Source organism: Panulirus ornatus, chromosome 15 (assembly GCF_036320965.1).
Source record: "Panulirus ornatus isolate Po-2019 chromosome 15, ASM3632096v1, whole genome shotgun sequence".
Lineage (NCBI taxonomy): Eukaryota > Metazoa > Arthropoda > Malacostraca > Decapoda > Palinuridae > Panulirus > Panulirus ornatus.
In genome coordinates this window covers 3,864,194-3,882,699 of record NC_092238.1, presented here as the reverse complement: position 1 = coordinate 3,882,699, position 18,506 = coordinate 3,864,194, and the positions used below count along the sequence as shown (strand labels likewise).

At 38.3% G+C, this 18,506-nt stretch overlaps 1 protein-coding gene across 2 annotated transcripts in view; it reads right to left on the bottom strand.

Moving 5' to 3' along the window:
• Positions 1-15,003, bottom strand: part of LOC139753697 (uncharacterized) — a 36,456-nt gene extending 21,453 nt beyond the window's left edge. Inside the window, exons 1-7 of one of the 2 annotated variants that reach the window (XM_071670407.1) lie at positions 14,846-15,003; positions 10,036-10,120; positions 8,964-9,051; positions 6,920-7,325; positions 5,296-5,383; positions 2,785-2,881; positions 686-857 (exon numbers count right to left, since the gene is read on the bottom strand). In XM_071670407.1, the coding sequence (XP_071526508.1) occupies positions 686-857; positions 2,785-2,881; positions 5,296-5,383; positions 6,920-7,325; positions 8,964-9,051; positions 10,036-10,120; positions 14,846-14,867 (958 nt within the window). In that variant the 5' untranslated portion in view covers positions 14,868-15,003. Of the gene's footprint in view, positions 1-685; positions 858-2,784; positions 2,882-5,295; positions 5,384-6,919; positions 7,326-8,963; positions 9,052-10,035; positions 10,121-12,556; positions 13,386-14,845 lie in introns of those variants that run through there. The other variant, XM_071670408.1, reaches the window with a different exon arrangement.
• Positions 15,004-18,506: the final 3,503 nt, after the last annotated feature.

Genomic DNA, 18,506 nt, shown 5'->3' with positions numbered 1-18,506 from the left:
GACAGTGAGCAAACGTTGCATCCTTACACTCATAAAATCATGAGGCAACTGAGGCAGCTAGTTATGTCAACTGACTTTTACAATTACCATACTGCCAGATATACATCACCACCATAAAAGAGTAATAGGATTTGTTTTGCATTAAAAACTAATGCATGAAAACATATGAAGGAGCTCACTGTGGAAACAGAGGTTAAGATGCCAATCATACACAGTCAAAAAACGAGGAAGATTAGAGACAACCATAGCTTTAACACCACAACCTTACTCCTTCAGTCCAAATGAATTATCAGTCAAAGGGGCATATCTGCCATTGAATGATGTATCACTGCAAACAAAGTATTCATCTATTAGCAAAACCAGTTCAGCTAAGGAGTAATCCAACCAAACTAATCTTGCCACTCCCATGGCATTACAGCTCAGAGAGTGCATCCACATTAGTCCATGACTTTAGCAACTCCCTTGATATTAGAGAGAGAGAGCTTCATCACTAGAGAAACTAAAGATATTCAAATAACCCATCCAAACACCCATTTCACAATACTGAAAAAATTAATGAGACGCATTTATTCCTCATGCAATACCACTATAAATTATCTACAACTGGTTTTCCATTATCAACAAAATAAACAATTTCTCTTTACCTCCACATTTATCAAAAAACACTATACAATACATAACTCACATGTGTATTCAGGAGATCTACGTGACTTAGTGCCTCCGTCTGGAGATGTGGCTTTGATAGACTCCATTACAGAGTGCATGGAGGGGTAAAACAACCATCCTCCCTGTAAGTCACCAGTGATAAGGTTCTGACCATTTCCATACCCAGATTTATGGTCCTCAACATCAGGACCCTGCAACAAAAAAAAAAAAAAGAAACAGCAATCCTTATGCATTTCATGTGACAATATTCAACTATGACAGCATGCACTTACACCCACTAATCACTTACAACCCATATCTTCATCATACAATTCAAATTTTATTCTGCTCTATTACCTTTAATATGGGGTGAATAAAGTACACAAAAAACCACTTTGCTTTCCTACACATATTCTCAATCTTAATTCTTCACTTTTTACACACTGGTTCACGCAATGATACAAACATCTATCATCATTGTCAAAATTTTCATTATAATCATCATCATTATTTTCATCATTCTTCTTACTTATCATTATCATTCTTATTTGCTTTGTCGCTGTCTTCCGCGTTAGTGAGGTAGCACAAGGAAACAAACGAAAGAATGGCCCAACCCACACACACACACACACATGTATGTACATACACGTCCACACACGCAAATATACATACCTATACATCTCAACGTATACATATATATACACACACAGACATATACATATATGCACTTGTACATAATTCATACTGTCTGCCTTTATTCATTCCCATTGCCACCCCGCCACACATAAAATAACAACCTCTTCCCCCCCTTATGTGCGCGAGGTAGCACTAGGAAAAGACAACAAAGGCCACATTCGTTCACACTCAGTCTCTAGCTGTCATGTAATAATGCACCGAAACCACAGCTCCCTTTCCACATCCAGGCCCCACAGAACTTTCCATGGTTTACCCCAGACAGTTCAAATGACCTGGTTCAATCCACTGACAGCACGTTGACCCCGGTATACCACATTGTTCCAATTCACTCTATTCCTTGCACGCCTTTCACCCTCCTTTTCACCCTTCTTCTCATTATCATTCATAATGTTAGGTCCCTTCTACAGGTGTTCCTGTAGGATGAAGGCTGCACTATAATCAGTAGCTAGAAAAGGATGGAGTTCTCTGAAGTGAAAAGTTTTTCAATGAGGCTGTACCCCACTGATACCTCACAAACTGTGGCTTAATTTGTAAAGCAATCAGAAGCAGGTGGAATCAAGCAACAGTAACATCTATCATTCACACTTACATACAAAGTGCCATCTCTGCATACAATCCACAATCATTCTCCTTGCAACCTTTTCCAAAATACATCTAGCCTTCAACAATTTCCTCAATGCAACTGTCACATCTGTCTTCTACCTATTCTCTTTGTATTTTCAAGTTGCCATCCTAAATGTAATATCCCATTTACTTAATAATTAGCATGACAATCCAAGTATTGCATCTTTATTTTGGTACATTCAATCATACCTCAAACTTCTTAGCATGTCAAACTAACCAATGTCTGAAACTACAGCCTCCTATCCACAACCATGCCTTCCTGAGTGCTGCAGGAGCCTCATAAAGATTGATGTAGCTCCTGGGGCATGAAGTATATAAACAGTATATAACTGGTAAGGACTAAGCAGATCACATCAGCATTACCTCTTTTTTGAGTATCCTCTAGATTTTATCACCAAGAATAAGCAGTTACAACTACAATATTATGATGTCCTGCTCTCAAGCCATGTTGTCCTAAGTTGGTGTCTGAGTCTTAGAAATAATCAAATCTACTCAGGGTTCTTCTAATAGTCTCACAATATGTTATGTTAGCACTTTCAATACGAGTGTACATTTTTTTTTTTTTTATACTATTCGCTATTTCCCGCGATAGCGAGGTAGCGTTAAGAACAGAGGACTGGGCCTTTGAGGGAATATCCTCACCTGGCCCTCTTCTCTGTTCCTCCTTTTGGAAAATTAAAAAAAAAAAGAAAAAAAAAAAAATGAGAGGGGAGGATTTCCAGCCCCCCTTGAGTTTCCTGTTGCTCTACATAGATGCAAAGTAATGTTCTAAACTAAGGAAAAAAAATCATCATCAGAATCCCCTAACGTTAAAGTTACCTTCAATTCAAGGTAGCGGCGAACAAGTTGAGTCCACTTTTTACGAGCTTGAGCAACTGTTACCTCCTCTGACATGCCCAATTCTTCTAAGATCTCACTGAAAAATACAAATACAAATTGAAAATGGAAAGATGGAGAGAAAAAGGTTTTAGTAATTGAGGTTTAAGCATGCAGGAGGGTGAAACGCATGCATGAGATTCAGTGAAACAGAACAATGTGATATACGAGGGTCAACATGCTTTCAGTGAAGTGGTTGGGGGAAACCATGGAAAGGTCTCTGGAGCCTGGTTGTAGATGATGAGCTGTGATTTCAGTGCATTACACACGACAGATTGAGAATGAATGCAAACGAGTGCAGCCTTTCTTTGTCTGTTCTTGGCGCTACCTTGTAAACACTGGAAACAAGAAATGAGTGGGGCAGGGTACCACTGGAAATGGATGAAGGCAAGCAAGTATGAATATATACATGTGTATATATGCATATGTGCGAATAAGGGCGTCTATGTATATATGTACATGTGTTTATGAGTGGATGAGCCATTCTTTGTCTGTTTTCTGGCGCTACCTCGCTGCCACAGGAAACAGTGATTATGTATAATAATAATAGTAATAATTTTTTTTTTTTTTCATACTATTCGCCATTTCCTGCGTCAGCGAGGTAGCGTTAAGAACAGAGGACTGGGCCTCTGAGGAAACATCCTCATCCAGCCCCTTCTCTGTTCCTTCCTTTGGAAAAAAAAAAAAAAAAAAAGTGAGGGGAGGATTTCCAGCCCCCCGCTCCCTTCCCTTTTAGTCGCCTTCTACGACACGCAGGGAATACGTGGGAAGTATTCTTTCTCCCCTATCCCCAGGGAATAAATAATAATAATAATAATAATAATAATAATAATAATAATAATAATAATAATACACAATACAGCTAGAGACTGAATGTGAACGAATGTGGCCTTTTTTGTCTTTTCCTAGCGCTACCTCGTGCACACACGGGAGAAGGGGGGTGCTGTTTCATGTGTGGCGGGATGGCGACAGGAATGGATGAAGGCAGCAAGCATGAATACGTACATGTGTATATACGTATATGTCTGAGTATGTATATGTATATATACATCGAAAAGTATAGGTATGTATATGTGCGTGGGTTGGGCCATTCTTTCATTTGTTTCCTTGCACTATCTCGCTAACGCGGGAGACAGCAACTAAGTATAATAAATAAATATATGAAATAAAAATAATAATAATAATAAATATATCATCATTATCATAACTAAATCACCATTTACCCTGTCAGCAAGGAAGCCCCAGGAAACAGACAAACAAAGACCCATCCACGCATATACACACATATATACATACACATACATACATGTACAGGTACATGCATATACATATCAACATCTTTTTCTTTTCTTTTAAACTATTTGCCATTTCCCACGTCAGCGAGGTAGCGTTAAAAACAGAGGACTAAGCCTTTGAGGGAAATCCTCACTTGGCCCCCTTCTCTGTTCCTTCTTTTGGAAAAAAAAATGAGAGAGGAAGATTTCCAGACCCCCGCTCCCTCCCCTTTTAGTCGCCTTCTACAACACACAGGGAATACGTGGGAAGTATTCTTTCTCCCCTATCCCCAGGGATAACATAAATATAAATATAAACATATATACACAAACACATATTCATACTTGCTTGCCTTCATCCATTCCCAGCGCCACCATGCCCTACAGGAAACAGCATCATCACCCCTTGGTTTCATATGTGAGATTTCAGACATTTATTCTTAATCAAGCAACCACTTCTCTTAACACAACTAACTTAATTACTAAATTTCATATAAATTCCCACATCAACAAAAACTGATGCATAAATGTGCCCATTAACTGGAATGTATGTCTACTTTATACCAGGGATGCACACATTTCTAAACCATACTGTATTTGTAATCTAAGAAAAAAAAATAAAACTACATCCTGTATGCCATTTCCCACTTCTCTTAAAGTGATGGCCTATTGGTAGCTACGTTCAAGGCCTTTTACATGACAGAATATTCACTGTACAATATATGATAACCTAATTCATGCACCTATTTGTATGAACATCTAAATGTAATCTGCAACAATGAAACTATATGTAAACACAAGCACACAAAATCAATGCCTAAAACATCTACTGAAAAATTCCATATCTTGCTTTTGGTAACAACTATGTAAAACATGTAAAGTGCTTGCTCTGTCAATATTCAGTTAAAATTACAGGGAAAAAGAGTATGTGCTCCTTCTGTAAAAAAAAGTAAAGGAAGAAACCAGGAAGAGAGAGGGAATGGAAACTAGCAATATTGGTCAGATGGTATAAAGCCTGAAACTGGAGTAAAACACAAAAAGGAGCTGCAGCAAAAGCACAGACATATTCATAAATGAGAAATAATGGGTCAAAAAAACAAAAACTTGCATTTAATAATCTCTGACATCTGACACTATAACGATCCTACTAGTTCCTTATTGTAGTTACCATTTTACTTACGCAAATACAGGAGTAGGCCCCAAGGTAACCATATCGGATTCTTTAGTTCCTCGAAGTTCAATAAAACGAAGGGTTCTGGCTTCTGTCCCTGAATAAGATGAACATCATGAAATATGTGCTTAAAGTATGCTAATATTCCATTTATATCACTTGAAAAAATTAAAGTTTGTGAGAAGGTAGTAACACATGGCAAAAACATCCTCACTAAAGTAGAAAAAATTTACAAATAAGCTTGAAAACATATGTGGCAAAAAGAAAAAAAAATTGTACAAGCAAATACATCTTTCCTTCCACACACTCCTTATTGGATCTAAAAACTTAACACTCACCTTGAAACTCATTTCAGCCTCCATGATTCCATTTGCATCTTTGGCTACTTTCTGTTACCTTTAGCATTCCACTTCCTCTACAATGCACCCCATTTGAGCTCACATTAGAACTTCCTGTCTTACCCAGCTACTGCATATCACTACCTTACTTTCGATTACATTATCTTTCAACTTTCTGCCAGTACATATCTTATAACTTTCTGTCTGTGCACACTCTCTAAAACTGTCATCAGCCTTTGGAGTCTACCACCATAGCCATGTCATTTATAAAAGGAAACAGATTTACCTCTCATGCCTCCAACCTGCATTACCTCATCCATAAACATTTTATCAATGCAATACCACACATCCTTGATTTTGACCAACCCTCATCAAAAAACCATTCATCCTCTTTTCTTCCTACTTGAACACGTCTTACTTTCTCAGTAAACCTCTCTGCATATAGTTAGTAACTTTCCATTCATCCCTTATATCCATACCACCTTCCATAATACATCTCTGTTAACTATGTCATGAGCATTTTTCAGATCCATAAATGCCAAACATGAGTCACTTTCTCTCTTAAAGTATTTCCCATACATATTCCCCAGTGCAAACACTTGCTAAAGACACTCTCTAACTCTCCTGAAAACATACTGCTTCTCCTCAATCACCTACTCTGCACATGACATCATCCTATTATTCACCACTCTCCTATACACTTGCCAGGTATACTATACAGACTTTCACATCTATGAATCATATATTCATATGTTCCCTTTGCTTTTATACAAGAGCAGTATACGCACTGCCAATCCTAAGACACATCACTTAATGCCATACACGTCAAACAGCCTAACTAAACAATCAACAACGCTGTCTACCCCATTCTCAGAAATTTAACAGCAGTCCTATCTACTCCTAAAGTTTTATCACATTTCAACTTAAACTAGGCTTCCAAAATCTCTATCTCTACCATTCCATTCACCTTCCTTTCTCCCTTTGTATACAATCTTGTCCAAGAGACAACACATCCACCTCCTTATCATCCAACATGTTCAGCAGTTCCTCACCAGATTCACTAATTTCCTTTCACATCTTCGTCTACTACCATTTCTCAATCTGCTCTCCTCACTGACGCCCCCATTTATGCTGCTGTTTCCCTCATTCTATTCACCTTCCAAATCATTTCATTTCCTCAGAAATTCATCCATACTCTCTCTCTCTCCCCTTCACTAATTTGCCTTTTTTTTAATTCTTATAACTTTCTTCTTTAAATATATTATGAAGCAGGTTTTTAAAAATACATTACTTACATATCTCATCTACTTCTACATCATCAATTTCTTGTGAATTTTCATCAGCTTGAGAGTCATTCATGTACTGGGAATCTTCATCCTCTTCATACCCATCACCCATATTATCATCATCTTCCATGATTACATCCTCATCTTCATCATCATCATCATCATCATCATCATCCTCATCATCATCTTCATCCTCATAATCCTCTTCCATCTCATCAACTGACTGTCCTTCATGGAATGACTCATCTAACCCATTCCCTTCTTCAACGACTTCCCCTGTTCCATCCATCTCTTCAGGAACAGAAATTGGGAGAACAGAGGGAGGCATAGTAAGAAGTGCATCCTGCATAGCAGCATAAAAAGGCCATGATGGAGGAGCTGCATCTTCAGGTTCCAAAGCAGGCTGGCTTAATTCCTAATGGTAAAACAATACATAGCTTACAAATTCTAGAAGTGATTACTTCTGACAATGGCCATTTAATACAAATCAAACCAATCTAACAGCAATGGAATTGAAGGTTTGTTGTGAGCATTGAGAAATAACATTAAAACATTCTGTGAAATGTGCTCTATTTAAGACATTGCAAATGAATATTAGGAATTACTCATTACTAATAGAATTGCATATCACAGAAGGATAAAAAATACATCAAAAGTATAAAACCACATACATCGTATATCAAATTTTCTAAACAGTAATGAAATTATGTCTTATTGAAGAAATGCAGAAACTACTGAAAGATGTGAATAAAAGTAAACAAGTACAACTAAAGATGGAACAGACAAAACTGTCAATCTAACTTACTAATATTCAGGTCTCTTACAATTCATTTGCTTCTATAGACAATGAGAAGTCATGACTCAATAATAATCATAGAGAATTTTTCACAACATATTTTCGGTATCATTATACTATAAATATGGTATTCTTATCTTTACAATTTCTATCTATATATATCTCTGACGCCTGTTCCCTTTCGGAACTCCCTCGATGGGATGGCCACAGCAATAGAGTATTCATTACCAGTGAACTCCACTGCCACTTCTTAGCCTTTAGTACCTCACTGGCAGAGGGCCAGTATAGTGCAGTGTTTGTAGAGGCTCCTACCTAATATTCCTGCTGACTACTTCTACATAATGTTCCCACATAATACTTCCACCTTTCTACCTAAAAGTCATATCTAAATGTTCCTACCTACTACTTCTATCTACTGCTCCTACCAATTTGCTGAAAGGCAGGGCTAACACATAGCACTCACCACAGGAAAATCTAGAGTTATGAATAATGAGCTGTGTGAGTTAAGTATTATCTAGTGTTGTGTGTGACAGGGAGAGATATATTGTATGTGTGTGAACAGAATACCAGCAAGCCACATGTAGGTGAGGCAGAAAGAAAAGACAGCTACCTGGGTCAGAGAAAAGCAACTTGACAACCAATGAAGTGTTGGCTCACTATGCAGCTATCTCTAACCCTCCTGATACCCAGGTGGGTAGTACTGGTAATATACCTCCTTGGTTGTTGGCTGCCTACATACTCCATCAAAATCTTATCATTTACACCAGGAGAATCAGAAATGCAAGCTCTGGAAGAAGAAGCAACAGTCGTGTAGGTTACGGATTTCTACTTACTTTTTTAAACAACTGATATCTATAAAGTAGACAATGATCAGCTCATATACAATGCCTTTCATTTAAAATGTACCTTACACTCATATACGTATCTTTCAAAGTTACAGTAAAAATTCTCATCATGTGCTAAATCATCAATGGGACACTATGAACCAATAAACCTAATGAATTATAAAAGAGTGTTAATGGGCTCTGCCTGCATGAGAGTACAGTGCAAGTGGAGAATCACCTTCAGTAAGGTTGTACCACTTACAGTATATGAAAATGGGGTACAATTTCATTGAGAAACTTCTCATTCCAGGGTAGTCCAATGTTTTCCTGCTACAAAAAGTAGCACAGTAGGAGCCCCATAGAGGAGGTCCTGGGGTTATATAATAAAATCAATTAATGATCACAGGTTAATAAACGTTAAAAGTGCACTCACCTTATATCTGGTAACAAGAGCATCCCAATGCCTGCGAGCCTGACTAGGGCTAACTTGTCCAGTTAGACCCAATTCATCTATAATTGACCTGAAAAGAAACAAACATACTGACACAGCAGCCACAAGCATCAATCTTACAGAACTCACAAGCAGATCATTGTAACTGAGCCATCATGTCCCAGACAGATGCTATCAAGAAAACCTACTCCTACTAGAAAACTAAACTGCCTAAAGGTATTTGGCATTAGATACTTAAGAGCCTTAAACATTATAAAAACATCAAAAGCTTTCAAAAGAAAGGATCTTACGATCTTAGCACTGCAGTCCTTCTGGAGGTGCCTTACATTAAGCATATCATACAGTTAGCAGTAGCTACATTATAAGACGGAATAAATATAATTTACTGAAAATAAAACTGGTGCTATTTCTATTCACTGTATTAATTTTCACTTTTCTCTCGTAAAGCTAGCTGCATATTTACATTAAAGCAAGGCACACACAAATGAATACAGTGAACATTCTCTGCAACCAAATCCATAGAACCCAAGGCCTTCTAAAAGAGTGACTTTTATGGTCCAAGGGTTAACATCTTTATCTTACACTTTTCACCACCTCTTTACTCACAAGGACTTTACCAATTAGGTTTACAATACCAACAGCGACTCTAGCCTGGACACTTTCTCCACCTGAGCTGTTTTAAAATGAATATCAACACTTTTTTACACATTAACCATCATCCCCAAAAGCCAATGATCAGTCTTGATTCTGCCATATTGTTCATGAGGGTACAATATTATCAAAGAAAACTGAAATAATAATAAACAAGATTTTGAAGATCATACCATTTTTGCTTTTATCATAAAGCATAAAATCACAGCAAAAACTAATACAGAGCATAAAACCATAACTAGCATAAGTATAAAACATCATATATATCATATTATTCTTTTTTAAGCATTTGCTATTTCTATACATTTATGTCTATGTAAGTTATGCTTTACTGTACTATTGCACTAAATAACTTCAATAAACAAAGGATTTGTAAGAGGCATCAATTTCTAGACAAACTTACTGGAACACATAATCTGGAGTTTCACTACTATGAATCTTTAAACGAGCTCTTGCTTGTATGAAGCAGTATGTCTGTTCATCTGTCCCTGGAAATGAAAAAAAGAGCTCAAATAAATAATGGCATGCCATAACAATATATTGATTGTAAACTCTTTAAATTCTTACAAAGTGCTTTAAAATATGTAAAATTTTGAAGTAACATATGGAAAAGATAGCATTTATGTTGGTAAAAATTGCTGCTTCATAAATTAAATATATCCATTACTTTAGCATACATCCTAAGATCTGTGAAGCTTCAAATTTATATACATAATTTTCATTCTTTTTATTTTGCTTTGTCGGTCTCCCGCGTTAGTGAGGTAGCTCAAGGAAACAGACGAAAGAATGGCCCAACTCACCCACATACACATGTATATACATACACGTCCACACACGCAAATATACATACCTATACATCTCAATGTATACATATATATACACACAGACATATACATATATACACAAGTACATAATTCATACTGTCTGCCTTTATTCATTCCCATCGCCACCCCACCACACATGAAATGACAACCCCCTCCCCCCCGCATGAGCGGAAGGTAGCACTAGGAAAAGAAAACAAAGGCCACATTCGTTCACACTCAGTCTCTAGCTGTCATGTATAATGCATCGAAACCACAGCTCCCTTTCCACATCCAGGCCCCACAAAACTTTCCATGGTTTACACCAGACGCTTCACATGCCCTGGTTCAATCCATTGACAGCACGTCGACCCCTGTATACCACATCACTCCAATTCACACTATTCCTTGCACGCCTTTCATCCCCCTGCATGTTCAGGCCCCGATCACTCAAAATCTTTTTCACTCCATCTTTCCACCTCCAATTTGGTCTCCCACTTCTCCTCGTTCCCTCCACCTCTGACACATATATCCGCTTGGTCAATCTTTCCTCACTCATTCTCTCCATGTGCTCTCTCAACCACACTCTTTTTATTATCCATGTCTCTCTTACCCTTTCATTACTTACTTGGTCAAACCACCTCACACCACATATAGTCCTCAAACATCTCATTTCCAGCACATCCACCCTTCTCCGCACAACTCTATCTATAGCCCACGCCTCGCAACCATATGACATTGTTGGAACCACTATTCCTTCAAACATACCCATTTTTGCTTTCCGAGATAATGTTCCGCCTTCCACACATTTTTCAACGCTCCCAGAACTTTCACCCCCTCCCCCATTCCTATGACTCACTTCAGCTTCCATGGTTCCATCCACTGCCAAATCCACTCTCAGATATCTAAAACACTTCACTTCTTCCAGTTTTTCTCAATTCAAACTTACCTCCCAATTGACTTGTCCCTCAACCCTACTGTACCTAATAACCTTGCTCTTATTCACATTTACTCTGTTTTCTTCTTTCACACACTTTACCAAACTCATTCACCAGCTTCTGCAGTTTCTCACATGAATCAGCCACCAGCACTGTATCATCAGCGAACAACAACTGACTCACTTCCCAAGCTCTCTCATCCCCAACAGACTGCATACTTGCCCCTCTCTCCAAAACTCTTGCATTCATCTCCCTAACAACCACATCCATAAACAAATTAAACAACCAAGGAGATATCACACACCCCTACTGCATACCGACACTCACTGAGAACTAATCACTTTCCTCTCTTCCTACTCTTACACAAGCCTTACATCCTGAATAAAAACTTTTCACTACTTCTAACAACTTGCCTCCCACACCATATATTCTTAACACCTTCCACAGAACATCTCTATCAACTCTGTCATATGCCTTCTCCAGATCCATAAATGCTACATACAAATCCATTTGCTTTTCTAAGTATTTTTTACATACATTCTTCAAAGCAAACACCTGATCCACACATCCTCTACCACCTCTGAAGCCACACTGCTCTTCCCCAGTCTGATGCTCTTTACAAGCCTTCATCCTCTCAGTTAATACCCTCCCATATAATTTCCCAGGAATACTCAACAAACTTATACCTCTCTAATTTGAGCACTCACCTTTATCCCCTTTGCCTTTGTACAATGGCACTATGCAAGCATTCCGCCAATCCTCAGGCACCTCACCATGAGTCATACATACTTTAAATAATCTTACCAACCAGTCAACAACACAGTCACCCCCTTTTTTTAATAAATTCCACTGCGATACCATCCAAACCCGCTGCCTTGCCAGCTTTCATCATATATATATATATATATATATATATATATATATATATATATATATATATATATATATATATATAGGCTGTTTTATTCATCAAAATTATCTACTCAGACTATCCTTTCCTTGATGCAACTTACAATGTGACTGAAAACAAAATAATTAATAATTTTGCTTCCTTTACACAGGTATTATCTTTCTCATATCTGCTGGAACTTCTGTATCAAATCTTCAAAGGGATCTGGCAAATGTTACAAAAAAATTCAGATCACATCCTTACACCATGAACATAATTACAGCTCTGGTTAATTACCTCTTTGTACATGTGAAGAAGGAAGTATACACTTTCAGGGCCCCATTTTATCTACTTATTTCTGTCTCAAGTTTTTTGAATAGTCCAGTGTGCTTACATTTACTTCCTCTTTGCTTAGCTTGCTCCACATACTCACAACTCAGTTGCAGAAGAAAAGCTTCCTACTGTCCCTTCAAATGTTTTCCTTGCTTTGTCACTAATTATCCCCACTTGTTCTGAAATCTTTCCTGACTTCAGAGAAATGTTAAATGTTAGCAACACTCAGGTGCAATTTTTGTTCTTCCAGCAAGTCTATGTGGGGTAATCAGGGTAACAACATTGGTTCTGCATATTGATTTAACAAATACTTAATGTATCTGTCCAATTGTTTGCAGTTGATTTTACATTCACATCTCTGTCCAATTGCTTGTGGTTAGATTTTACATTCACCTGTGTGCAATCTTTTCCTTGATCTTCTAGGGCTCTCAGATGAGAAACCAGTTACTAAATTCAACCATAAGTCCCTTACAACGGAAATTTCCTGTAATTGCCTATCAGTAATACAAGCCATAGGGTGGCCTCATATTACTGCACCCAACTTTATATTTGGCTGAGTTGGATATTTCCATTCTTTTCAAACATGGTAAAAATAACCACCTCAGTCTTCAAGTTCTAAGTCCTTTTGGATGGGATATCATTTCCATTTATCAAAATGGCAGCAGCCTTCAAAGATACATGTGGACCTCTATTAATTTTTTATCTAGCTGTAAAAGGCACCCTTTACATACGTCATGAGTGTGATTCTTTATTTGTGCTAAGCAAGGAATACTGGTTAGTGGTTCTACAGTTATGGAACCCTAACTCTTAAATTTTGATCAAAATCATATTTCAAACTTTGGCCTACTTCATGCAACTTCAACTCTGAAACTAAAGATTTCCTTCGCACATTTTATCACTTCTTTTTTAGCTTCCTCTATTTCTATTGTCCATCTATGGTTAGTAATTCTATAGTATCTTCAAGTAATTACCTAAATCTATCTGCCCATCTGTAAAGTTTGGAAAAAAATGTCTTTCTATAGTCACTAGCCAAATCTGATAAACAAAATTGCTGACATGATCTAAACTATGCGGTTTCACTGTTAATTACTGGTTTGGATTGCTGTCTAACCAGTCTTACGAAATTACACAATTAGATAACGAGGTGTATCAATGTAAATTTCCTCCCCATTACCATTCATGTATTTATTATGGAGATTAATTTCGTTGAATTAGTAAACCCAAACCTAGAGACATATTCGAAAAGGACAGAGATGCTCAGTTCCCTGAGGAGGACTTGCATGGTGTTTAAGCAATATCTTTTTCAGTAGCTGGAAGTCGCCTATCAAAAGCCAAATGCCAAGAAATGTATTACGATGCATAAAATTACACGATGACATCGAATAGTAAAACGTGTTAGAAGTAACATCATACTAGGGGAAAAGAAACGATAAAGGTGGTCAACAGGTTAATGAAAACATTAACCTACGTCATAGTATTTCTATTCGTTATCACCTGCCGTTATCGCTCTAACTTATGATAAATGGATAAATATGAAGTCTTATCATTCAGTCTCTGTTGCCATCCATTAATAAGTATGCGTGATGTATGAATTAACAAAACTGCTGTACTAAATTTCATAAACCTATAAAATGAATTGGTTATTTTAGAGAAATATCTATAAATGCGTTATTTTCATTAATCCAAATGACAATAAGCAATCATACGACAAAGTGATGTATCACACAACAGTGCATTTACGTTAACCATGCTAATAACGACTGATGTCAATGAACAATTATTAACGCTTCTTGACTTCATTCGAGTCTTTAGTAGAGAATGGAAGTGAAACGAACATGTCAAGGAACTCGGACATTTGACTAGGCTCGTCCGAATGTATCGATTACGGTTGGTGGGGGAGATACTAACACAAGCCTCGTGCGAGTATTGGGAGGCAGCGGCGTATCACAATGGCGACGCGACCAAGCCAATGTACTAAAATATCAATACAATTTCTCCCGTAAAGCTTCTACTGTTGCACGTGACCTTACACTACATTGCCAATTGGCATAAATAATTCCTTTGTGTACTAATGGTATTACAAAATCAACTCGATGAGGAACTGTGGGTGGTTATTTGCTTCACTTTTTAATCCAACAGTCACGAAATCGGATCAGTACGAACGTGTCCGCCATTTCCAAGGTCGATGACGTAGTCGAGCACCACAACTCAGTAAAAGCGAACACAAATCTAAGAAACATTATGTTTACTCACATGGGAAGTCAGATTCCATCATGCCATATGCTTCTCGGGTATTCTCAACAATAGAAAATTTATAATATGTCGTTGAACGTCACAATGATACAACAGAATACGAAAAAATGCATCCAGCAAAACTACATCGTAGCCGAGGCCTCCACAACAAAAGCCGCCATTTGGGACGCGCGGACAAACATTCGAGATTAAATGCTAGCGTCATTAGTCACCTGCAATACCCATTTAATTTTTTATCATAACACAAACTTACTACTTCTAATATGAAAAAGTCAAAAGTGACTTTAGATAATATCTTTTATCTAAAATTATTTCGTTTAAAATCGAATCGACTGCATTAAGAAGCAGACCCTTAAAAATATCGATAACTGTTTTATAAAATTTGATAACAATGATAATGATATTGATATCATTGAGTATAATAATTCTATTAATTGAGTATGATGATAACTATGTTTTATCAAAATATAGATATAATTTCTTCATAATAGTAATTATCATATCATCTAAATCAATGATATTAGTTCACAGTAATGTACAATACAATTGCATGTGAATATTATTGCTATTGGTATTATATCATTAAACATCATAACATTATCATGAGTCTCTCAAGTTCGTTTTAACCAAGCACTCTGCTAGGTCAAATCCGCCTGCTGAGCTTTAGTTAACATTTCCTGAAGAGGAACCTTACTGATAACCCCAGGTTAACAAGACGAGCCACAGCCAATGCCACGAAAGGGGAACAAACACCCCCTCCCTCCTCCACACAGTTCTACCTCATGAGACTGCATCTCACTGGTGCTACATTGACATCTACCCACCCATTAAACCCCAACATAGTTATATGGTCTTCTGTCGCCTGAATTGGTACCATGGGTCATTCGAAGCATCTCAGCTTCTAGTATCACAGCGTCATTCCCCCGGTTGGACATTTTTGACACTCTGGGATCCCACTAATATCGTTACTCAGCAGGGGCTGAGTGCCCGTCATAGGTGTATGATCCTCATCCCTCACCAGTATACAGTCTGGACACAGACACTTGATCAGCGCACTCTAGATAGTAAGGTAATACTCCATACGTAGGATTGGCCCCTTTACCAGCGTATTGTGAGGGGCCCCTGTGCCCTCAAAATTCTGATAGGGTACTGAACTTCACTAGAATCGCATACTACCTGAGTGCAATCGAACAGGAAGGGTTCAGAGTTACACTGGCCCAGATTTGTGCAACCAACATTCCTTTGCAACAGGGTCAGCACCCCCTTTGCATGCACTGTGATGCTACATGGCCTTGACGTACATGATCATATGAACATAACCATCTCCATTCTTTCATGTAGGAGTGAGTAAAGGAAAGTGCTGATCAGGAGTAAATTCCTACTGCTGGCAAAAGAACAGGAGAAATGAGGAAGTATATGAGATAGAAGCTCGGTGTCTGCTACAGTAGAGTTGTCTGCCTGTTTTCGTGACTGATACGTGTACTACAGGAGGGAGGGGGCGTTGGTACGATACAGTTGTACCGCAAGAGGGCACTGCTAAGGTCCCGACCCCATGGCTGTGCTTTAGGGAAGGAGGCATTGCTAAGGTTCCGTAGATTTGTTTGCGGGAAGGTGTTGATGATGTCTCATGGTTAGGCTGTAGGGGGAAATGGGGTGTTGCGGAGAACTCGTGGTTAGGCTGCGGGAGGGAGAAAGCATTGCTGAGGTCTCATGGTGTCCCAGAACACTACACGTGGACGATTTCAACAGAGATGTGAATTATGACGACGTCCTAGAAGAGCCTGACGGGTGACGTGTATTGCATGCACCTGGTCTTTTACATCATCTGGAGGTAAACAATGACTGCCGGCCAATTGGGCTGTTGAGTGACATGGAATGGAATACTGCCAAAGGTTGCACAAGTTACCAAGCTCACGGGAAAATGCTGGGAAGGGTTTTACTGCGACTTTGGAACAAATGTCGACATATATATATTATCCCTGGGGAAAAGGGATTAAGAATACTTCCCACGTATTCCCTGAGTGTCGTAGAAGGCGACTAAAAGGGGAGGGAGCGGGGGGCTGGAAATCCTCCCCTCTCGTTTTTTTTTAATTTTCCAAAAGAAGGAAGAGAGTGGGGCCAGGTGAGGATATTCCAAAAAAGGCTCAGTCCTCTGTTCTTAACGCTACCTCGCTAACGCGGGAAATGGCGAATAGTTTAAAAGAAGAAAGAATATATATATATATATATATATATATATATATATATATATATATATATATATATATATATATATATTTGAAGGAATAGTGGTTCCAACAATGTTGTATGGTTGCGAGGCGTGGGCTATGGATAGAGTTGTGCGCAGGAGGATGGATGTGCTGGAAATGAGATGTTTGAGGACAATGTGTGGTGTGAGGTGGTTTGATCGAGTGAGTAACGTAAGGGTAAGAGAGATGTGTGGAAATAAAAAGAGCGTGGTTGAGAGAGCAGAAGAGGGTGTTTTGAAGTGGTTTGGGCACATGGAGAGAATGAGTGAGGAAAGATTGACCAAGAGGATATATGTGTCGGAGGTGGAGGGAACGAGGAGAAGAGGGAGACCAAATTGGAGGTGGAAAGATGGAGTGAAAAATATTTTGTGTGATCGGGGCCTGAACATGCAGGAGAGTGAAAGGAGGGCAAGGAATAGAGTGAATTGGAGCGATGTGGTATACCGGGGTTGACGTGCTGTCAGTGGATTGAATCAAGGCATTGAAGCGTCTGGGGTAAACCATGGAAAGCTGTGTAGGTATGTATATTTGCGTGTGTGGACGTATGTATATACATGTGTATGGGGGGGGGGGGGCCATTTCTTTCGTCTGTTTCCTTGCGCTACCTCGCAAACGCGGGAGACAGCGACAAAGTATAATAAAAATAAAAAAAAAAAATATATATATATATATATATATATATATATATATATATATATATATATATATATATATATATATATTAACGGAATGCACCTGCTTAAGGTTACACAGTGAATGAAGTCACAAAAATTTGACCAAGTTGGTCAGTTGGAAAACGTACGAAATCTCGTCAAAGAATTTCTCATTTCTGAAGAGTCCATCCTGCCCCTGCAACAGAGTGTAGCGCAGCCTTGAAACTGCAGTTGCTCCTGGAAAAGGGTTTGTGGAGGAGCACCAGGAACCCTCTCACAAAGGGTTACTGGGGTTATGACGTGTATACAATGACACTAGAAATCCTTAAGGATCTCCCCGACATGATATGTACCCAATCTTCCATTCATTTCGGTTCTGCGCAAACTCACTCGCTTCTCACGCTGCGTAGTAGTCGTAGTAGTAGTAGTGGTCTAGTAGTAGTATAGTAGTGGTAGTATTAGTAGTAGCATTTACGCTATAGAAATTGAAGAGGTCAAGGCAAACTCGGCAATTAATGGAAGCAATGTGATCATCAGCTTTCCCAGTTGCCTCAAGATCTTATGTTTAAATTATAACTTTTCAACTTGCGTTTGCTTTAACGGTTTCTGCGTATTCAGTGCAGACAAACGACATTATTCTTATATAACTACAATACGTAACTTTAATGTATGGCGCAGAAAAAAAATAAAATTGGTTGTCATGAAATGATTTTGAATTATAGGTCAAGGAACATCCTTGACATCTGTTTGTGTTTATAC